At 33.2% G+C, this 25,038-nt stretch overlaps 1 protein-coding gene across 1 annotated transcript in view; it reads right to left on the reverse strand.

Moving 5' to 3' along the window:
• The window catches only part of Cadps (calcium-dependent secretion activator 1), a 104,779-nt gene that overhangs the window by 30,664 nt on the left and 49,077 nt on the right, over positions 1-25,038 (reverse strand). Inside the window, exons 19-21 of the mRNA XM_088232790.1 lie at positions 23,582-23,729; positions 17,918-18,030; positions 7,278-7,334 (exon numbers count right to left, since the gene is read on the reverse strand). Of these exons, the coding sequence (XP_088088916.1) occupies positions 7,278-7,334; positions 17,918-18,030; positions 23,582-23,729 (318 nt within the window). The remainder of the gene's footprint in view (positions 1-7,277; positions 7,335-17,917; positions 18,031-23,581; positions 23,730-25,038) is intronic.

A 25,038-nucleotide genomic window follows, 5' to 3' on the forward strand; every position in this document is an offset into this window, starting at 1 on the left:
GTATTTAAAAATTCTTAATTTTGATAATTAGGAAGGAGAATGGGACTCTATTTGAAATTTTCAAGAAATATTGTCGGTTGACAGATAAAACTCTTTAAAAACCGATTTATGGTCACGTCACGATTTATGACTACGTCACTAAGTTATATATTTTCAACAACATATTTGATCAACAATATTTTGAGTTCGTCCAAATTTTTGTAGACAAGGACTGGATTCAACTCCCTAGGGAGCTGTTAATATATACATATTACAACAGAGATGAAGAAAATTTTAGAAAAGGTAAAATGGAAGTCTAGGCATCTACAGGGCTTGTGACCTCCTGTCATTGGCTGATTTAAGTGGCCACTTTACACACTGTGCAACATTCACCATTCTGCCCAAATTCGAACACCTTGATTCCTTCAATCTGTTGATGTTGATGTTTGTGAAGTTAAAGAGCTGAAACCTTTTTTTATGTGGGTGAGATTCATCTAATTGAATTATTTCACCTACGTACTTAAAGGTTTCAGCTCTTTGACTTCACAAACGTTAACATTAACAGATGAAAGAATTGAACGAATATAGATGTTCAAATATGGGCAGAATGGTGAATGTCACTGTGTAAAGTGGCCACTTAAACCAGTCAATGAAAGGTCATAAGCCCGGTAGATGCCTAGACTTCTATATTACCTTCTCTAAAATGTTATTCACCTCTGATGTTATATCTAGAATTTCAACCGTCCATGCGCTCAGTGGCTGCAAGACTTGTTGTAATCTAACTTCTATTTTTATAAATTTGTTTTTTAAAATATCGCTTAAACTCTTAACTTCATTGTCAAATAAAAAAAATTAAATAGTGGCTAGATTGCTTACTGTCCATGCGCTCTGTAGCTGCAAGACGTGCTGTAATCTAGCATCTATATATCATAATTATTGTTATATTTCATAATTGGAGACGAGAAACTAGAATCCCAACCGTCCATGCGCTCTGTAGCTGCAAGACGTGCTGGGATATTTATTTATTGTACAGCGCCCTTGAGGTTATTTTCACAAAAATGACGCTGTATAAATTATCCAAAAATATGGATATGTATATATCTACAGGGTGTTCTTTAAACACTGTCACATCCGAAACCACGATGATCAGTATAAGCAATAAGACATATTAGCATATTTAAAAAAATATTTAGAACAAAGAAATTGTTTAAATATAAAACATAAAAAAAAAACAAATGGTTACTTACTTCTTAAGGGAAGAAGTGAGGGGAGCGCGGCGCAGTGTCAGACTCCCCCCTTCTTCCTCCTCTTTTCATCCCTGCAGAAGTAAGCAACCATTTGCTTTTTTCGATATTTTATTATTTTAAATTTTATTCGTTCTAAAAAAATATTTTAATGTGCCAATATGTCTTCTTGCTCACACTGATCATCGTGGTTTTGGGTGTGACAGGGTTTAATGAACACCTGTATAATATCTTTGGTGAAAAAATCGCTTGGTCAGCTGTGTCACTAAAACAGCTGTTTAGGATTGCACAATATTTTTACTCGCTGCAGTTTTGCTAGCGATTGTTGAAAAATATAGAACTTGTGATAAGTAACATAAATTTGTAGCTAATGAGTTTTACCTGTCGACCAACGATATATACACCTGCCTCCTTTTTACTTTTTACACGATTTCAATTTTTTTTGGACATTTATTAGTTCAACATATTGTATCCGTTTTTGGGCTTTCCTTCACCCCTTGCTTGTACGCCCTACTCAGTAGACAAAGAGAGGTAAACAAAAAGCTCTGGATATCGTGAGGGATGAAAAACACGTTGTTCCAAATGTGCGTAAACGGGTACATCTATTGTTTGATAGTGAATAATCTTTGTCACCATTTTTTACAAAACAATATTGAATGAAATTTCAGATTTATTTAAAAAAAAAAAAACACTTTATTATACACAGTTTACTTTAAATCTATCGTGTAAAACAGAAGTCTGGTGTACATATATCGTTGGTTGAATGCAGAAGTATTATGAGTAGCATTTTTAACATAAATAAAGTTTTAATTGTATTAGCAATATTGTATCGATAATTATGTTGATGAACAACAAATTAAATTTTAATGAGCAATAAAATAATAGTTGATTTTAATAAAATTTCAGTAAAATGCAGTAAAAATATTTCTGCATAGATCCGACTATAAACGACTTGGATAATGTTCTTATATTTCGATAATAGTACTGATCATTTTTAATATTTTGATTAGTGCATTCAAAGTAATGTCAAATTGAATGCTAAATCTTGCAAATTCTTTGATCTCAAGTAACAATACAGATGTTTAAAAACATTTTATTATATTTTAAACTGTGTGGAATCTAACCATTGTATTGTATTTTCGTAAGAACACATCATTTTTTGGTACATTCTCAAATTAAAGGTTATCATTTGAGCACACACAAGAATATGTGTGCTCTACTGCAAGATTAAAAATAATATAATTGAATAAAGTAAATAGTAATTATTTTAAAATGTACAAACCTTTTGATGCTACGCAACTAGCAGACAAGAGTCAAATCAGCACCTATATTTTACTATCTACGCAAAGCCAAACATCTCTAGTTATAATTTTAAAATAATATATTTAGATTCAAATTGTTTATAATATGCGTAAGCTGACAAGCCTGGATACATTATGGTGAGTTTGAATGGCAGGTCATTGTTTTACGTGTTCTACTAGGTAGCTTCAAAATCAGCATTTTTTAGTTACCCACTAAAAACACATTAAAAAAAAATGCACCACAGTAGGCCAGAAGACCCAATTATAGTGGTGAATTACATCGCAAAACACACAGGCATGAGAAAAATCCCTTTTTTTTCTTTTGTTCTCACAGGGAATCGATCCCGGAACCTTTCGTTTCTGAGTCAAGTCCGCCAGCATTTGTATCTTCCTCCATGAACGCTAAAAATACACAAGTGATTCATTCATTTTACGATGTTTTGAATGATGCTTTGTCTATTTGTATCATTTATGGAGGATAAAAAAATGTGTTTTTAGCGGGTAAATCACAAATTAATGCTGATTTTCTTCATTTAAAACTTGTTTGCTGTCAGCCGGGGAGGATTGCAATCAAAAGATACGGAAGCCATGCCTTCACTGTGGCGGTATAGCCGAAGATAACTTCTCTTGAGAACGGACATTAAGAAGACTATCAACATACATCTACGCATTGTACGCACTGGAAGTGACAAAAATCATCTTCAAGCCATCACTTTTTGCTTTGATTGTGAATTATTCAAATTTTCCGTTGTTTTGAGGAAGTGACATTTTATCACAGAAGCCTATTTAAAATACGAAACAGAAATAAGTCAATTTTAATTTGACATTGAGCCCGGAGGAAAGTTTGACAGTTAGGACATATGTAACAGCACCATCTAGCGGTTGCGATTGAAATATCGGGGCAGTTACAGCGCGTGCGTCAGATCATTTGACGTTTGAGATGGCATAATGCGCATGCGCCGTAAGGTGCAATAGCAACACTTGCGATGAAATATTGCCACTATAGTCCTTAAAATATAACTTGATTAGAATGACAGTTGTCAGCAAAAGTGACGACATAACTTTGTAGTAACGTCTAAAGAGGTGATTTATATTGATACACGAAAAATCATTCGTATCTGGCATGTTAATTAATTTTTTTAATACAATGCTTGACATATAAATCAACATAATTATTTTAAATCAGCTTTAAAACTAAAATGAATCTAATTATTAACAACGTTCTTACAAGGTTACATTGTTTTGCAAAAATGTTAGAGATGGGACAAATTGATCAAATGAAAATCGAACGAATAAAAAAATAATTCATTTGATGTTGTTCATGAAAAAAAGTATAAAATGTCTTATTTTTGGTGAATAATTGTCTTAAACACACTATAATAAGCTTTTTTGCGTTTTTATGTCAATTTTTAGAGTTTTAATGTTAGCACGAATTCATCGATCAGCGTAGAACAAACTATAGCCTTAATTCTCCAATGACCGTCTTTGTCGTATTGTTAACTCAAGACAAGATGTGGTCATTTTTTATTTAAGTTTACAGCGATTTAAACGAGCACTAAATAAACAGTCCAGATCTTGTCTCGATGTCCCTTATGTTTGTCAATGCTTCTTTTCTTCTTTTTTTAATGTTTTAAACTGTTCTTTTACTGTAGTATTTAAACCCTATAAATTGTATACATGGACAATGTCCGTTAATAAATAAATAAATCATTGTTGGTGAAACTTTTCTTGAACTAATTTTTCAAGATTCCAAACAAAATGTGATATCTAACAAAAACCGGCAGCCATTTTAAATGCAAAGCACAAATATACAAAAGCAAATTAACAGTATGCGAGACAACATCAACAGCAAGCAAAAAGTGATGGTTGTAATAAAAAAAGTAGAAAATTTACCTGAATGTTTTCTAGTGTTTGTAATCTAATATAGAGATTATTGATACAAATTAAGTCTTTTTCATTGAAGTGATGAAACTTTGTTAGATTAAGACACCCATTGATGTTAAGTTTAAATAGGAAAATATCACTTTTTTTACATTTTTAAGGTAATAACTTAATACTGCCGAGTAAAAAAAAATATGTTTCCTACTTATTTGTATCATAAAAAATATTTTTAAATTTGTAATTTTGGATTACCTCAAAAACGGCCATTGCTTCGTGTTTATAATATAAAAAATCAAACACTGAATTGAGTCTACTAAATACTTTAAAAAAAAAAAAAAACAAAAATTTCGTGACAATTGTTTTGCCTTGTTGGGGCATTTTTAAATGAATGTGAAGAGATGGATTTAATGAAAAAAATAAAAAAAAAACTGATGAAATATTTTCTAGATACTTTATAGTACCTGTTTATAAATAAATGTGTAAAATATAAATAAAATAAATGTAATTTAAACCTGTCAAAAAAAAAATGTGTCCCATCGAAAAGTCTTTGGACTTAGTGGGTAACGAATTCTTTTATGTATTTTTAAATTATTAAATAAACACTGCTCTGCAGCACTGAAACTAAATGTATATATTTAAATATATAATTCCTCTGTACGTGTGATGTCACCGTACTCCTCCTAAACGGCTTAACCGATTTACGTGCAGTTTTCAGAGAAATATAAATCTTTGCGCTGTGCGTGTTCGTAGATATTAAAATCTTCAATCGAATATGTAAAAAAGAAGTTAGGATTTTTTTTCCCTTCTCAAAAATGTTTTCCCTCTCTGTTGAAATAAATTTAAATATGAACAACTCCCTAGGGAGGAAATCCAGCCAGTCTGCAAGCATTTGGACATAATCAAACATTATAAAATTAAGTAAGTAATCAAACATTAAACTTAAACCAGCCAATGACAGGTCATAAGCCCTGTAAATGCCTTGACTTCCATATTCCCTTATTTAAGGTATTCTCCATCCCTGTTGTAATTTGTCAATCTTAATGACCCCCGAGGGGGTGAAATCCAGTCTTTTGTCTATGAACATTTGGACCAACTCAAATATTGTAATGAAACCAACTGGTCCAAGAAGAAGTTTAAAAATTGAAAAATTGTCTCCAGGCGTTGCCTAGTATGTGAAATAATTCAGTCAGATGAATCTCTTCACAACAATAAAGGTTTCAGCTCTTTGACTTCACTAAAATCAACATATGGAAGAATTGAAGAAATATGGATGTTTAAACATAGGCAAAATGGCGAATGTTACACAGTGTGTAAAGTGGCTACTCAAACCAGCCAATGACAGGTCATAAGCCCTGTAAATGCCTTGACTTCCATATTCCCTTATTTAAGGTATTCTCCATCCCTGTTGTAATTTGTTAATAAAATTAAGTGTTAAGTACACTCAAATCAGTGTTTGATTTTTTATATTTTAAGTTTAAATATGGAATTCTACAAAATAAACACCAAATCAATCAATTTCTTCATGTTATTATTTGTGTGTATGTTATTCATGTTAATTTTGAACTTTGTTCCCTAGCCTTTCAAATGTTTATAGAACATCGCCGTGAATCTTGACGTCACAATAATAATTATCAATGCCAAACATATCGCATTTTTCTAGTGACATATCTTTTTATAATTTCTTTTTTCATGTTATGTATGAAAATATTTCTCTACAATATCTAAGAATATTGATTTTGAAAATACAGCTAATTATTCTGAATCCATTTCATAAAGTTTTATCGGTATTCGTAGTACTGTCGTAGATCTGGGTCTTTATTTGTTGATTCTTATGTCATCTTGATCAACCCAATTTGACATACAGAAGCTTTGAAGTGATTTGTCAAAAATGACCATATAAAAATATTTTTTATGATAGCTATTTGATCGGTTATTTGATGCAAATACTTTGAAAAAGACACATTTGTATATTTATAAAAGATTTTCTATCCAAATGTGTGTGTGGTGATAGTTTAAAATAGCGTGTTGAAATGTACCTAAATTATGTGTCATATTTAGCAAGTCAAAGAATTTTTTAATAACTTTTGCTTAGTGTATTGTGATGTGAAATATATTGCGAATAACAAATGTATGTGGGTTGTCTATTGATGGTTCTAATTCTAGAATTATATTATTTACAACTGGACAAAAGTTCTGCTTTAAAAGGCCCATAATAGGTAAGGTTAGGATATATTAAAATATTTTTTTTGTAATTATATGGCATAAATATCTTAGAAAAAACGGAGTAATCTTTAGCCAGTGAGATTAGGTTTGGTTCAGGGTTCGAAGGATATATCGCTGGTAGGTGTTAGTTTTTATGAGACATTTATGAATATCTCCCCACACATTTACATTTATTATATAACTACGGATGGAATTATAAAACAAAAGAATGGGTTGTTATAAAATCTTATTTGTTTTATTGATTTTAAAATTATGTCAGGTAAAGTTAGATCACAAATGTTATAGTGATTTATTTATGTATTTTTAATGAGATTTATTAGCTATTAGTTTATGTTACAAAACCTGGATTGAATCACTTGATTAAATTAATAAAATTATGGTATTTAGTTGCCCATTTTATTATCTTTTTACACTGGCTTTTGAGGGTAAGGTTAGGTTAGGTTACAACGTTTAATATGCATTATTTTCAATCATTCGAAGTCAGGTTAGGTTGTATTAATTTTCATTATTTAAGCAACGTTGGGTTAGGTTACAAAATTGGATTTACATAATTTTTATTATTTGAAGTTAGGTAAGGTTAGGTTAAACAAAAGCTGCATTATTTTCTGTTTTTAAACATTAAGCTTATTTGACTCTTTTAAATTCCTACCTTAAATGTCAATTTCGGGGATTTATTATTCGAATGTTTCTTAGAGCGATAATCATTCTAAAAATTGAGTAAAAACACAGTTGGTTAAAAAATTTAAATATCAGAGGAAAAAATAATGCACATTTTTTTTCAATTTCAAATCCTTTTAAATGTGTTCGAAGATTGCGAAAAAAGTATTTGAAACTCTGTAAGAAATATGTACAAGGAACCAAACGCATTAATTAATTAACGTTAATTCGTTTTTAAGTTAAAATTTAATAATTGTTACGAATGAATAGAGAAAAAACATCACAGCACTACCAACTGTTTTTTTTCTTCACATCAGCTCTAAAGTAAAGCACGTGGACATCACCAGACGCTTCCGGAAGACGAGACGACCCCATCGTTAGCCAGCACTTTTGTCTCCGTTCATTCTGGCGAATAAAGCTGAAAGATCATCACTGATAGCCTTTTCTAAGGCGTCCGCAGCATGTGCCCAAGTCAGGTCCACCGCCGTGGTGTGTTATTGAGGACGCTGTTCTAGTGTGTAAGATTGGGTTTTCATATTGCGTGTGGTCAATAAGGTTGGTTGATAGATTAGTTGATAGGTCTTGACTGGGATGATGTCAAATTTTAAATAGGTTGTTGCTAGGTTTTCATCTTGGTGCAAAAATAGAGTAAATTTATAAACGATAATATTGTTTTGGGTTTAATAGGTTTGAATTACTTGGCCGGTGGATGGGTGGTGCCGGTTCTGGTTCTTCCAATCGGACTTGTTTTATCCGATTTACTAACAAGCTAATGAACCAACGTACCCTATCGCCGTCAGAATTCGGAAAATTAGATTGACGGCGACAAACAACTTGACTGTATGTACGTACTTAGAAAGCAGTAAATATAAATTCTAAATAAAAAAACGCGAATCTTTTGTAAAAAAAGAATTTTTTTTTAAATACCGTTTATTACGGCTCAAAAAAATTTTTTTTTTGCAATGTGCTGATCCGAAAAGAGGTCACAGGACCTCTAAAACAGATCCGGGCAAGTGGGTGGGCTTTTAAAGTTGAAAAAAAAAGTCCACCGCACCGCTTAGTATACGCCTTCTATAACGCTTATATAGGAGGCTGCTGTGGACTACTTAGACTTCAATTTTAGTAATGAAATAGTTTCACCCATTAAACCTAGTATTCTCCTCAAGCACTTACTCTCGAAACTCATAAGTTTGCTTGTTGATGCAGGTTACTCCTTCATCAGTTGGAGATGACAGAAGAAAAATATAAGTCTTCTTCTTCATCTTTTCCACAGCCGCTTCTAAGTGGAGCATGCGGACATCACCAGTTGCCTCCAAGAGACCCTATCGCCAGCCAGCTCTCTCGCTTCTTCCCATGTCAATCCAGCGCCCCTTAATTCCGCCGAATAAAGTCTAAAGATCGTCATTGACGGCCTTCCGGGACGGCGTGATCCCGCAGGTTTAAAGAAGAGGCAATTAAAGTTTAGGTTCTCCCGAGCTAGGTCCACCGCCGCATCTTCAAGACGCTCGTCATAGGAGGCTGCTGCGTCCGTTCTCGGACTTAGTTATAAAATCGAACCACCTTATACCTAATATTCTTCTCAAGCACTTACTCTCAAAACTCAGAAGTTTGGTGTTTTGAGCTTTGGTAAGGTGCCAAGATTCGCACCCATATAGGAGAACTAGTTATAGGAGGAAATATAGGAGAACTGGCACTATACAAGAGTTGAATAATCGATATTTCGTTTTCTCTGAGTATAGACTAGACTTCCATATAACACGCATCATGTTAAAAGTTGCTCCAGAAATTCCTAGGCGGGTTGCGAGCTCTTAATGCAAAAGTAACGTAAGTTTAATAAAATACAGAATTTGGGCCCGCCGAGCTTAAAAAGCTACCTACCACAGCTTTGGGATATAATTGCTGTGATGTAATTTCCTTTCCACCTGCGTCACGTTATGATGAGATAAGTTTGTATTGAAAATTGGGGAATTAAGCAGAAATTTTGTCCATAGTTACTGTAGGTGATAATGTATTTTAGATATTATGGACTTTAATTACGTTTGGTTGCCCGCTAGAATCCGTTTTGGTGTTATACACCTGCAAAATAAGGAGCATACACCAACAGAGAGACAGAGGTAGAAGATAGAGGAGACATAAAGACGACAGAGATAGTGGCTTTCATCAAATGTGCATAGTAAATAGATCCACACCTCAGTACTAGACTTAGCTTTTAATACAACTAAAATTATTTGTAAAAAATCAGAATTTTTTCATTGTTAAATTGCGAAAAGTTAGCTAAGTTTTAGTAGCAAAGTGGGGATTTAAATTATAATCCCTTCCATTGAAAACACGGAGCTTTATTTTTATATTTGGTTTCAAAAATTTCGTACGCCCAATGACGATTTGAAACGAAAAATGATATCATCATTGTAAATATTTGAGTTCTTATCAAATACCCAAAAGAACAGAGGCATATCGAAAGGAAATCTTTTAAATTTGGGTATCATCTGACCCACAACAGCCAGGCACGCATTTTTTAAAGCCAGATAGCTTTGAGACTGAAAATTTTAATAAATAACAAGTAATTCAAGCGTTGTTTACATTAAGAAATGTCTACGTCTCTACTAGAAACGTCTAATGACGGTGAGATTTTTCATGTAAAAAGTGCATTAGATCGCATAGTAACACAACCTCAGAGTAATAATTCGTAACCCATAGAGAAGCCCTATCACTATGTTTCATATAACGCAAGCGATTTTGGATAGCAACAAATCGGTGGCTATTTTGTTTTATTTGACAACAAACACATAATGGTTCTGTCGGATGCTTTTGTCGCTATGCTTGGCTTTGTTTGTTAATAACTTTGATATTTACGTTATAATAAATAAAAATCGACTATGGTAAATTACGGTGTGTTTGGTTGCAGCAGTAGGAGCGTCAAAGGTGTTAAAGAAGTAAGTTTTCACAGGTAATTAATTTCGAATATTTTCCCATGATTTACATTAATTTTTGGCATTTATTGTCCCGACACGTGTATTATGTTGCTTAAAAACTTTCCTTATATTAACGCATTTACTTCAGATATTATTTTTCCTCAATTTAGGGGATAAATTTGTGAGTTAAAGTATGCTTACTGTTGATAATGACAGTTGATTACGGGCAATATGCCGGGGCCGCACTAGGCATCCATATAAAGTTTGGGTCTTTATCGAGTAGAGGTCGATTCAAATTTTACTTGAAATTAGCAAAGTCAACCTTGAAATCGCATCTTAAATGACGTGTCCATATTTCAGGCTGCTACGACTCGCCGTTTCGGATATGTGACGGACAAACAAACAAACTCAACACTGGACTTTGGTTCCATGGAGCTGGAATTTATGTCTCAGTAAATGTAACATGAGTATATTGTGAATAAAAAAATAAACACACACATGTGTTTTCAGTTTTATAAAATAAATATAGGCATTCGCATAATTCCATAGAAAAATAAATTGGAATAACCCTGCAATATACATACACAGGTACCATGCGCGATCCGTTCATAGAACGCATGGAACCATTGGTTCTCCTACGTTTTGGCAAATAATGTTTATAAAATAGCATATTTAATAAATTAATTGTCCGTCATAATACCTAACATTAAGATTACTATAAACAAATTATGTAATAATAATTTGATTAATAATCGCGATAAATTGTAAAGGAATTTTACTATCGCCTTAAAATAATATGTTAAAAAGCAACGTAGCCTACGACACACCCATTTACCAGCGCTGTCAAGCGCGTACTGATCAGCAAGTACTTGCTACCGGCTGGCTGGGTATCGATTTAAAGAACGATCGCGATGGAAGCGAATTCGAAATTCCGTTCCAGCGCCGTACTGAACGCGCAGTCCGGGCGCAGGCGCATACTTCAATTCTCACTAGGCAATGGAAGCAATCGAAGCATAACAATACATTATTTTCCATGTGATCCGAACGCAATACCGCGCTGCGCCGCACAGCACAGATATGCGATTTTGGTATTTTGGCGCAGGACATAATAATTTAATAATTATTTTGTGGTAGAGTAGGAATACAAAATTAAATCTAGAATTTAATTGAAACATTACATCAATATAATGTTGATTTGTTATAAGAAAAAAGTTTATAATCTACTACATATATTGATTTTTCGGGTTCAAATAATGACCGATTAATTTTCGTTGAAAAGCCATGTTTTTTAAAAAGATAATATTTATTTTGGTTTCACTGCATTTAAGTCAAATAAAATATAATTCCACAAAACACTTCGTAGTTTTTTATTATAATCGTAGTATTATAGTGAAGTTGGTTAATTTGTTACTACAATTTATTACTAGATATGTAAAATTAAAATTTTTATTTATAATCATATGTATAAAGTATTTAGTTTGTCTTTAATTTATTAAGGGCAGTGTATATTATTATGTGCCAATTACTTATATTTGAATTGCTTCCCTAATCAAAAACCCCACCGCACGCCCCTGACAGGTACATATTTAAAAGTATTTACAATGCAAATTAATATTCATTTGGCAATTCTCGACCTGAGTACGGCTAATAGTTTTGCTGCGAACTGTAGCTAACTTAATACCCAATAGCCATAAAATGTTTTTCCTACGTTTGGGCTCCTATATAGCTTGGCGAATTATTACTCTGAGAACACAACAGATCTTAGAATTGTTATCAGTGAAATTAATACTTTTATTGATTTGGGTAATTTTATGTGAATAATCGCTACAGAATCAAATGATCCTCTCTTTGGAAGAATAAACAAGCATTTTTCAAATAACTCGGAAGTGACGTAAGCGTCTTCTGCGATTTTCAATGGGAGGGCATTACAAAAACAAATCAGGGTGTCTTAAAGGCATAAACACAACATTCATTTCAGAGCACAATAGTACACAACACCGTATGAGAAATACAACAGACATACATTACATACATCACAACACCAAGTATACTGGATCTGTGCCGTAGATGAGAGCTGTCACACAATTGAAGATGTTTGAACAATAAGAAATTCCTTTAAATTTCCAAGTAAAAAGGCAAAATGACAGGTTTGCCAAAAACTAATTTTAGAAGTCGCCTGTTTGATTCAAAATGTCATTGTTATCGACACGAATCGTCTTTTATGCGTGATTTTTTCTGTGTCCAAGCGTTTGAAAAACACAGTTCTATGTGCGCAATAAAACCAGAGCTGGTATCTGAACGGAATTGCGCACGTAGAGATCGCTCTGTTAGTATGTAAATACGCATTAACAATGCATTTACTACGACCGCAAGAGCGTTTGGAATACCAGCCCTGGACGAATACTTTTGACTCATTGGCTGCTCTCAGGTAAACATCCTGAATGAAAAAATCGAGTGGAGATAAGTACGCCTCGTTGCGTAGTGTTTGGCGTATTCGCCTACTTGTGGTCCTTGATTCGATCCCTGGCAAGGTGGACGTGAAATACTGACCTCAAAGGTTTTTCAAACTGCGATATTTCATTGTTTTGAACAGGTGTTTGAAGCGTTAGACTGCTCACGTTACCTTCGTGTAACCAATGATTGAATTGCCGTTCTGGGTACTGCCATGGTTTTACCCATGCCACTCTGAACTGTTATTTTGATGGTTATGCCTGTTGGAAGGGCTACCGCTATGCTGAACATCATCGCTCTGGATGTTGATCTGTTCCATGTATCCGAAGGGGTTTTCCGGAGCAGGATTCTCCTACTATTTTGACAAGAGTCTCGTTATGTATTTTTTGTCTTTTTATAATATCTACGTCATAAATTTTTAGTTTGTAATGTATGTATTATTTCAAATACATTAATTGAATTGAATTTTAGAAACAGTTTTATATATTCTTACTAGTGTTCTGTTACAAGTAACAGTTTTATTTCTATTTTTCTGCAGCTGCTTATACCAGATTTTTAGCACACTGCTTTAAACCGTTATTCAGAAACCGTTTCACAAAACAGTTCTATTTTTTAATATAATGACTAGTTTTTCTTAACGGTAACAGTTTGATGTTTTTGTGTAAGTGCTTCAGCTATTTCATGAGAATAACTGTTTCATTTTTTACCACCTTTAGCATGCACCACTGGGCGCGCAAAGGGGTTTGATGATGTTAATTAGTAGGTTAATTCATTCTGACATTTTTGTCTGACACTGTTGCAGAATTTATAAGGATAAACTAAGTTTTGTGTCAAAATAATTATAGTTTATATGCTAGGAATTTTCCACCTCAGTATCTTTAATGGCCCATTTCAGCGAATAATAGCCAGTTTTTAAAGTTACTAAAAAACTAAGGAAGAGCCATTTTGAATTTTGAATTTTAAATTGAAAGTTCAAGTCTGGCAAGCATTTTAGGTCAAAATTATTCTAACTTCTTTTAATGTTACGAAGCTGATTATTTTATGCGTGAAAGAACAATTTAAAAAAAAAGCGTTTGAAAAAAATAAGAGATCCTTTACTATAATTTTTCAGGTCTTACCTAAGTGAAAGAAAACAGTTCATTCAAATAAATAATTCCTTTTCTTCTCCAATCACTGTTACTTCTGGAGTACCTCAAGGAGCCCACCTCGCTCCAGTATTATTTAATATTTTTATAAATGATATTATCATGACAACAAGATACTTAAACTTCTTGAATCTCCCAATGATTGTCTTTTTTTAACACAATATTAATTGTTTTAATGAAAGGTGCGACATCAATTGTCTTCAACAACATTGACAAATGTAAAATAGTATCATTCTCGCGACGAAAAAAACCTATACAATTCAACTACAAACTAAAAAAACTTCCCTTTCAATGGTTTCGTAAATAAAGGATCTTGCCATTACTTTAGATAGTAAACTATCCTATCGTGAACACATTGATAATATTGTAAACAAATCTCTCAAACTTCTCGGTTTTATCAATAAAATGACGACTTCAAAAATATTAATACCATCAAAACTCTTTACTGCTCACTAGTTCGACCCCATCTAGAATACGCTTCTCCTATTTGGTCTCCATTCTACAAGACTCATATTGATCATATCGAGTCTGTCCAATACCGTTTTCTAAAAAAAATGGCATGGTTGCTCGGATTACAAATGGGTAATTATTCCTAATTTGAAATAGAGCAATCTCTAAATCTGTCTTCATTGGAGAGACGTAGAACTGAGATGGACCTTATATGCATTTTCAAAATAATGTTTTAATTGATGTCCCATCTCTATTGCAATCAATTTCATTTCATGTTCCCGACCGTATCACCAGAAGTCAAAATTTGATATTTATTCAATCTTCCAAGAGCAACTTTTGTTTTTATGCCCCAATGTCCAGAATGTGTAGATTAGTCAATTCATCACAAGACTTAGAATTCTTTAGGATAGATCTTCCGGCTTTTCGTAGATCTCTTCGCGACTAAACAGTGTGGGATGAATTAGCATGGTATAGCTCGAAGTCTTATGTCTTTCGCTTTTCTGAGTATATTGTATACCATTATTGTATTGCCCTCGTTTGTCTTTGCTACATAGTTTTATGTTCTTTTTGTTCAGTTTCTTGTATTCATGTTTCTTCATGTAACTGTTGTAATTGGCTTAGGCCGGATATATGATAAATAAATAAATAAATAAGTTACTTAGCCTTTTAAGTGTCGATATAAATAAAAATACCATTAGTTGGAATTTCAGTTTGGCCTTTGAATATATAGATTCAAACCCAATGTATGTGATAGCTCTCAAAATAGATGTCATTGAAAAATTGGTTTGAACAATCATTTTTAAACAAATAACAATGTCAGTTTATTAGTTTTATGACCATAATGTGTAAGGGTATAAGGAGCAAACTTAGAAATCTCTATTGAAGGAGTTACTGAGATATTTGCGAAAAACCTAGAAAAAAGAATTGTGAGATTTGTAATTATGCTTCACCAACTCAATGGAAAATGCTAAGTTGGCGGTGTCAAGTATAATTGAAATCTGTTTATGCAAGATTTAGATACGGTTTTGAATTACGCTATTATTAAGATAGGTAAGTTTTTATGTAAAGCGTATTTTGGAATAACTAGTTTTCCGTTTATGGCGGAGATTTCCAAGTTTGCTTCTAATACCATAGATAATTAACTTTTACCCACAGCTTTGGTAGCGTGAAATTAGGAATAAATTTAAAAAAAAAAAAATCCTAAATGATGTATTTATTTCCAGGATAAAAAGTAGCCTGTATCGATTGCCGGTCATCCAACAATCGCTATGCAAAAAAATACGACCGTCTGTTGCTCTATGGCGACACAGCATCGTTGTTCTGTTTTAATATTAATTCGTTTTTCCACAAAAGTGTGATATTTTTTCAGGATGAAAAGTAGTCTATGACGCTTTTCAGCTCGCTGGCTATTTCGTCGTCGTGTTATCACGTCGATCGGTCCCTCCGTTGTGACGTGGAAGAAAGACGAACAAACAAACACACTTTCACATTTAGTGCATTAATATTAGATTTGATATCCTTACAGAAACCGCCAAAATGACGTTTCTGACTATTTGTAGACTTGCGGGTTTTACGAGTTAGGCTGACGATATTGTGCGAGTATGTATACATATTGTAAAATATGTGTCCGGGCGAATAAAGAATAACGTTTTTTGTGAAAAATACAACCAAAATTATGTGGCGGTATTTTCAATCTTGTCTATCCATTTCGCTGTTTCCTTTAAACATGTTAAACAGGGGTTTTACTATATATTTGAGATCATATGCATAAGTATAAAAGGAATTTTTACAACGTTTTTTTTTTTAAATTAACATAGTTTAATATATCAACTTCGCGCATCTACACATCCGAACGCATTTTTTATGATGTTCATCAAAAATCGCCAGGAAATAACAGAAAAAAAATCAACCTTATTTTCAGATTTTTTTTCCTCAAAGCTTCAAAATGGTGACGGTTCAAACCAATTCTTCTATGACTGTTGTGTGACATTATAAATATTATAAAACTTAAAACTAAATGAAACATGATGAAGAAATTTATAAAAAAAAACAAAAGACATTTGGAAAATTATAATCAGTAATAATTGTTAAAAAAATATTTCCAAACTCAGAATTTATTTGCTTATACTAATTTTGTTGATACTAAAACCCCAGAACCATAAATGTGAAGAGCACACTGTATAGGTACATGGCATTTATGTAATCAATTTAAGTTAGGTTACAAAATTTATATTTGAAGCGCTAACTTTGTGGTTATTCATTATAATTAAATAAATAAAACAACTTTATTTTTAACCACTATTTTTTATTCTTTCCATAGACCAGTTTCAAAGCAAACAAGCTTCTTCGTCAAGGTTTACGTTACTAATGAATTCTTTCCTATTTTATTTTTATCATGTTAACTAAATACTACACGTAAAGCCAATAAACCGAGTCTTTTTTTTCCCAAAGGGGTATGGTAATTTGAAATTATTATTTTTGTTACTAAAATAAATATTTACATGTTACAACAGAGATGAAGAACATTTAAGAGAAGGTAATATAGAATTCCAGGCATATACAGGGCTTACGACCTGTCAATGGCTGGTTTAAGTGGCCACTTTACACTGTGTAACATTCACTATTCTGCCGATATTTGAACATCTATATTCCTTCAATTCTTTCATCTGTTGGTATTTGTGAAGTTAAAGAGCTGAAACCTTTATTTATGCGGGTGAGATTTATATAATTGAATTATTTCACCTTTACTAGGCAACGCCTGAAAATGTTATTTTTTTTAAATTTCTATACTTCTTCAAGAACCAGGTGGATTTATCCATGAAGAAGTATATGAATCTCACCCGCAAAAATAAACGTTTCAGCTCTTTAACTTCACAAACATCAACAGATGAAAGAATTGAAGAAATATAGATGTTCAAATGTGGGCAGAATGGTGAATGTTACACAGTGTGTAAAGTAGCCACTTAAACCAGCTATTGACAGGTCATAAGCCTTGTAGATGCCTGGACTTCTATATTACCTTCTCTTAAATGTTCTTCATCTCTGTTGTAATATGTCAATATAAACAGCTCCCCAGGGAGTTGAATCCAGTCCTTGTCTACAAAAATTTGGACAAACTCAAAATATTGTAAAAAAAGAAATATTGTTTATTTGGTTATTAATCACTTTTTCAATTTCTAAGATTTCCAAGTTGTCTAATTTTAATATTTTATTTTCAACATGAAGTCATTTTAATCCGTGTAGTATTTAGTAAACATGATAAAAATAAATTAAGAAATAATTCATTAGTTAGGTAAACTTTGATGAAGCTTGATTGCTTTGAATCCGGTCAGTGGAAAAAATAAATAAAAAGTGGTTAAAAGCAAAGATGTTTTATTTATTTTATTATAAGTTAGGTTAGGTTAGATTACTGATATTAATTTCTTAGTAAAATATGCTTTTATATTTGACAACCTTTTAGATTGATCAGTTTCAGTTTGACCGGCTGTGTCGTTGCCAACGTGTTGAACAGATTTGAACTTGGGATCTCCAACACTACAGCACGACAACAAACCGACTCATTCAATTCAAGATATGAACTTCTGATTTGTACGTAAAACTGATACATTCAAAATGGAGGATGAGTTTTTATCGTAATGATTAGTATAATAAATACTTGGACAATTATTATTTACCTCTGCATAATGCTCTTCGTTTTGCTGTAACAGATCTACGCACAATTCTGCCAGGTGAATTAGATCTTCCAGTTTCTTTGCGGGAGTCACCATTGTTTCTCCTCTTAAATCCTCTGAAAAAGTTTGATTTTTTAATTACTTATTAATTAACAATTTATTAAATTACATACATTAGTTACAACAGACATGAAGAACATTTTAGAGAAGGTAATATAGACGTTTAGGCATATTTATTTATTAATACTTTTACTTATTTATTTGACGGACTTATGCAGTCCCATAGAATTAAGAATAGTCCAGAAGGAGCGTAGAATCATATTTGAATACATCGGACTGTGTCTAATAATTCCCCCACTTAGACACACTTTCGCCGCGCGCATATGTTGAGTCGCCGGGTAATGTTGCTTGATGGGAAAAAAAATTAATCATAACACAAATGTAAGGTAAAAAAAAAAATATCTGTTAATTCCTCTAAAATTTTATTGTGCACGCGGAAACATTGATCGACACAACAGATTAGATAAATAAAGGGTAATTTAATAAGAGTAATTAAATTTATGAACTTTGAACTTAAAATATAAAACAAATTTTATTTGACACAAAACGGATATTTTTATATCATGCTAAATAATATTTGATGTTTTAAAGATAATGTCGTTTAAATGTCTCCCACGGCGTTGTTTAATCCGAGGTCTAATTTTCATTAGTTCTTTTATTAAATGAGCAAAGTCGGGTAAAAAATTCTACCCTGGCAACACTAACGAAATTTCCATTTTGTTTCTTCGGCAATCTGACAGATGGAAAAATAATTCAATTTTTATGTAATTCATTTGCTACTTAAACATTCATTTGTTAATAACACATGAAATGTGATGCCATCCTGTTTCTTTAAAGGAAGCAGCTAGGAAGCAGTATTCCTACACTTTAAAAGGACACAACACGGCATAGTTGAATTCAAATCATTGCGTATTGAGCTACGTCTACAAAGAAACTAATGGGGCAAAACGTAAACCTACTAATTTATGAGTAGTTGAGTCGCCTTCTGTTTGATGTGCGTATGCGGTTTCTGGACTATTCTTAATTCTATGTGCAGTCCATTCTGACGATGGTAAAAACATTTGTTTATCGTAAATACATGTACTAAAACACAACTAAATAAAATTAAAGCTTGGACAAAAATGAATATAAATTACTACCTCGAGACAAGATCCAGTTTATCTTAGTGATTTTTTAAATCTATAAAGACTTACACCAAAAAAGTCCAGATCTTGTCTCGAGTTTACAATACGACACAATCGGGACATTGGTGCATGCGAGCCATAGTTTGTGCTGTGTTGATCGAGGAACAGCACATTATTATTTCGCAACCGGCGGATCGGAACATTGAATGCCACTTGTTCCAGTAACGATGGTACATCAATTAAGCCATTCAGCAAATTAAACATAAATATGGAGTTAATGTTATTTCTACGTTTTTGTAGACTTGAGATTTTTAACATTGACTCCATTTCTCCGTAAGTGTAGTCTCCCCTCTCGAGGCCAATCATCCATGCTGCTTTTTTTATCAATGTTTGTATTATTTTTTTATACAGAATAATGTTCCCTCACTGGGGTGTCCCGTGCCGAGGGAAACATTTTACAAAAAGTGAAACATGCCTTAAATTAGTTATTTAACAAAGTTAACATAATAATTAATAAATAAAAAAACGTAGTTAGCCTATTAAACCTAATTATCATTAACATAATAAGCTATATAAACTAAAATAATCATAAAAAACATAACCATTTTATATAGACCTGTGGACCAAAAGGGTTTATACACAGGGCTTATGACCTGTCATTGGCTGGTTTAAGTGGCCACTTTACACACTGTGTAACATTCACCATTCTGCCCATATTTCAGTTTCAGTGCTGCAGAGCAGCGTTTATTTTATAATCAAAAAATACATAAAAGAATTTGTTACCCACTAAGTCTAAAGACTTTTCGGTGGGAAACATTTTTTTTAATTTTTTTTTTTATGACAGGTTTAAATTACATTTATTTTATTTGTATTTTTCAGATTTTTTTATAAACAGGCACTATAAAGTATCAAGAAGATATTTTTTCAGTTCTTTTTTTTTCATTTGAAGATTTTTCATGTTGATGATGGTTTGTGGGAGATCATTGAACAATCTTGGAACAACGCAATTTAATGTTCGCTCTCCGAAATAATTTGTAATTTGGGGAACAGACAGGGAGCCCTTAGTATTTAATCTAGTGTTGCGAGTGTGGGAAACTCTTTTTTTATATTCCGGATCAACAAAGTGATCCACAATCAATCTGTAGTCACAAAGTTGTTTTACCGGCAGGACATTACAGAATTTAAAAAATATACATTTGAAAATCTATGTTCCTTCAATTCTTTCATCTGTTGATGTTTGTGAAGTTAAAAAGCTGTAACCCTTATTTATGCGGGTGAGATTCATCTTGTTGAATTATTTCACCTACATACTAGGCAACGCCTGAAAATCTTATTTTTTCAATTTCTATACTACTTGATGGGCCAGGTATCAACAATATTTTGGAATATTTTTTTTTACAATATTTTTAAATATGGGCAGAATGGTGAATGTTACACAATGAATGTATATATGTATACAAATATAAGAATGAATGAATTAGGCAAATGTGTGGTAAAACGATGTATGATAGGTGTACAAATGTCAAGATCCGTGAAGTGTGTAAGGCTGAGACTTGCATTATCGACAGAATCAAGAAAGGGGTGCTGCGTTGGTTTGGACATGTAGAGCGAATGGACGGCGAAAGAACGGCTAAAAGGATCTACGATGCGAATGTTGATGGACGGAGAAAACAAGGAGGATCGAGAAAGACATGGCACGATCAAGTTCATCAAATACTTGAATATGGACATGTCAAGAGTAAAAATAATTGGCGTACGTGCATGAGTAAATGTACGAATGTACAGGAAGCGAGATCTGTATGCAGAGACAGAGTGATATGGCATTCTATCCTCTCTGCCTTCCCGCGAAACCGCGTGATGGTTTGTTTGTTTGTTTTAGAATGTTTGATGTATGCCTGGAGAGCGAATTGGCGATAAACGAAAGTAAGTAAAAAATAATGGTATTTGAAAGGGGTAGCGAGGTTACTGACTGCATAATAAATGTAAACAACGAATGTCTCAAACAAGAAGAAGAATTCGTGTGTCTGAAAAGCATGCATGATTTCAAGAGATGGAAGAGTAGAAAAAGATGTTGAAAGGGTGAATGCGGTCAACAAGAGGAAAGGCGCACTAAGCGCAGTAACTGCTAATAAAAATATGTTAATCGAAGCTAAACTGGCAGTGCACAACGAAGTTTTAGTACCAAAAATAAAAATTAAAGAAATATACACCGCAAGACAAATAAATTTACGAGTTCTCAAAAAAAACTAAAATTGACATATAATGAATTATTCTTGATATTTAATTAGTTTTTTTTATATTGTTTGACATATGTGATGACTACTCGTTATTTCAAGGTTAAAATAAAAAATCTTACTCATGAATTGTACTTAGAAATTGCCATTATATATCAGGTATCAGATTACCCGAACCTTAGAGACCCATAACGGTTCATTTATGGTCGAGTGTTTGTGATGGAATAATAAAAGACATGTTATTTTTTAATTCATATTTAAGAAGTAGGTTCTTATCGCTTTATTTTAAATTAAAGTATTTTACATTTAAACATATTTATAACATTTAAAAATATTTAGTACTTAGTGAATTCACCTTTATTTTTTATAACATGTAAAATTCTATTATTTAGAGAAGCGTAAAGCGAATCTAAAATTTCTGATGTTATTTCTTCTTCCCAAACTTGAATTAAGTTTTTTTTTAATTCCTCAATGTTTTTTGATTTTTTTTTCCCGACTTTTTTTTTCATAATCGCCCATAAATTTTCTATCGGGTTCAAATCAGGGCTATTCCCGGGCCACGTCAACGATTTTAAGCCAATTTTCTCCTTGAATTCATTGATCTATAAAAAAACAATAAATTATTTATCATGTGGTCACAAAATGCATTAAAAAATATATATATTTGTACTCACAGTGCGGGCTCTATGGCACGGCGCAGAATCGTCCTGAAAAATTGGGTCCGCGGTATACTGCGTAATGTCCTCGATTGTTGGAATAATATGTTTTTTTAACACTTTTTTGTACTGAATGGCATTCATCGTACCCTGTACAAAATTTAGAGGTCCTAAACCGTATGCTGTCATGCACCCCCAAATCATCACGCAGGGTGAATGTTTAACGGTTCGAGTGACGCACGACGGATGATATCTTTCCCCACGTTTTCGTCGAACTATCTTTCTGCCGTCTGGACCAAAAAGGTTGAATTTTGATTCATCAGAGAAAACAACATTTTGCCAATCCTCCAAGGTCCAATTCTGGTGCTCTTTCGCCCAATCCAGTCTAGCCTTCTTCATTTTGTCCGTGAGTAATGGTTTCTTTGCGGGACTCCGTGCTTGGAAACCATGCTCCAACAGCCGCCTGGACACTGTTTTTACTGAAAATGTTGATGTGCTGGTAGACTGCACCTCTGCGTGTATTTCAGGTGCCGTTAAAAATCGATCGCGCATAACAATTTTTTTTATTAAGCGATCATCTCGGGCAGATGTCACGCGCCCCCGTCCGCTTCCTTTTTTCCGTTCTATGGATCCAGTTTCTTGGATTTTTTTTAATAAAAACCTCACTGCACCTTCTGAATACCCAACTCGACGAGATATTTCACAATTAGATATGTTTTCTTGCGACAATGTGATTATTTTGGATTTTATCGCAATCGACATTTGCTTTGCACTTTCCATGATTGTTGTGTTATGTTCACTCAAATGCGGGTAAAACAAGACTGTTGAGACATTTTAAAATGTAAATATTGTAGAAAGGTGACACATAGTGTCCTTAATTTATTAAACAAAAGAAAGAGGTATCGATAAAGGATTTCTTAGAAAAAGGGTTCAGTAAAGTCAAGGGGCGCGGTAGCAGGTAAACTCGTAATTTTTTTTGTCTTGCGGTGTAGATGTTCTTATATAGGCGGAACGGTGAATTTTACACGGTGTGTGAAGTGGTCACTTAAACTAGCCAATGACAAGTCATAAGCCCTGTGTTTGCCTAGACTTCTATATTCCCTTTTATAAAATCTATTTAATCTCTGTTGTAATATAAACGGCTCCCTAGGGGGTTGAATCCAGTCCTTGTCAACAAAAATTTGGACAAACTCAAAACATTGTGAATAAATCCACCTGGTCCAAGAAGAAGTATAACAATTGAAAAACATTTTCAGGCGTTGCCCAGTATGTAGGTAAACTAATTCAATCAGATTAATCTCACCCGCAACAATAAAGGTCTCAGCTCTTAAACTCCACAAACGTCAAAAGATGGAAGAGTCGAAGGAATATAGATGTTCAAATATGCCTATAGGCAGAATGGTGAATGTTACACAGTGTATAAAGTAGATGCCTGGACTTCTATATTACCTTCGCTAAAATGTTCTTCATCCCTGTTGTAATATGTTAATACAGTTTTGTTTTTTTTTAATGTGGTTTGTTCATCGCAATAACTTTAGTACATTTTTAAATTCAAAATGATTACTTATTTGAAAAAATACAGTTCAATCAAACCTTCGATATTTGCCTTCTGTGACAGTTGTGTATAGTTTAGTAAGGCCGCAGTCTCTAAGCTGGTTTGAATCATCGCTCTCACTTCTTCTGGTGGAACCGGAGTTACAATATCCTTCATCAGCACCCTTTCCAGAAGGCTCAAAGTCGCCTGAAATCAAACACAAATCACTGGAATAAGGGAACAATAATTCTGTGTCTTAGAGGATAAAACGCAGGAGTCCACTTTTTGCTGTTTTTAAGGAAAAATGCAGAAATTTTCGCAATAAGCTAATAAAAAAGAACAAGTAGAAGAATTAGTGTATCTGGGAGGCATGTTTTCAAGAGATGAAAGAGTAGAAAAAGATGTTAAAAGGAGAGTGAATGCGGGCAGCAAAATGAACGTAAGCAAAAGTAATTGCTAATAAAAATATGTCAATCGGAGCTAAACTGGCAGTGCACAGCGGAGTTTTAGTCTCAACATGGAACTGGCAGAGGATGAAAGGACGAAAGCCGAGAGAACGCGGTTGAAATGCGATTTCTTCGACGAATGTGTGGGAAATCAATGTATGACAGGGTTACGAATGATGAAATCAGGCGAGAGTGTAAATCTGAGTCGAGTATAATTGACAAAAATATTTGAGTTTGTCCAAATGTTTGTACACAAAAGACTGGATTTCACCCCCTCGGAAGTCAATTTGTTAATATAATTGATAAGATTAAAAAAGGGTCTCTGAGATGGTTTGGTCATGTACAACGAATAGACGACGAAAGAATAGTAACACAAATATATATGGTGAAAATGAACGATAACGTGAGTTGAGGACGACCAAGGAAGGCGTGGCATGATCAGATAAATCAAAATATTAAGTCTGGTCATGTCAAAAGCAGACAGAACCGAAGGGCATGTATGACAAGATGTATGAATGGGGTAGAAGCTAGGAATATATGTCAGGATAGACATGTGTGGTGGTTCATTTTCTCTGCCTACCCCTACGGTGAAATGGCGTGATGGTGGTAGTGGTAATCATATCATCATTATCAAAATTAATCATCACATTCTTAAAATTAAACTTGAAAATATTGGTATTCATGGTGACCTGTTGCGTTGGATTTAATCATATATATCAAATAGGTGTCAAGTGGTAATATTAAGAAGTTATGAGACGTTGCCTTACTCTCCAACTTCCGGAGTTCCCCAAGGGTCTCACCTAGGTCCATTGTTGTTTTTAATTTTTACTAACGACCTGGCAAATAAATTTAAATGTATGTATATATGATAAAACTGCTAAAACAGAATATTGTGATACATTGCAAACTGATATGCATACTTCATTGCGTTGGCGCTATAAAAATTATATGCAATTAAACATTAAAAGTGATACTCTACAAGTTTACTCGTAAAATTAACCCAATAGTTTTTTATTACACTCTCGGTGGCAAACCATTAAGTAGGGTTAACATTATTAAAGATCTCGGGG

The sequence above is a fragment of the Micrasema longulum genome, unplaced genomic scaffold (assembly GCF_059751315.1).
Source record: "Micrasema longulum isolate JH-2025_06_02 unplaced genomic scaffold, ASM5975131v1 h1tg001020l, whole genome shotgun sequence".
NCBI classification, from domain to species: domain Eukaryota; kingdom Metazoa; phylum Arthropoda; class Insecta; order Trichoptera; family Brachycentridae; genus Micrasema; species Micrasema longulum.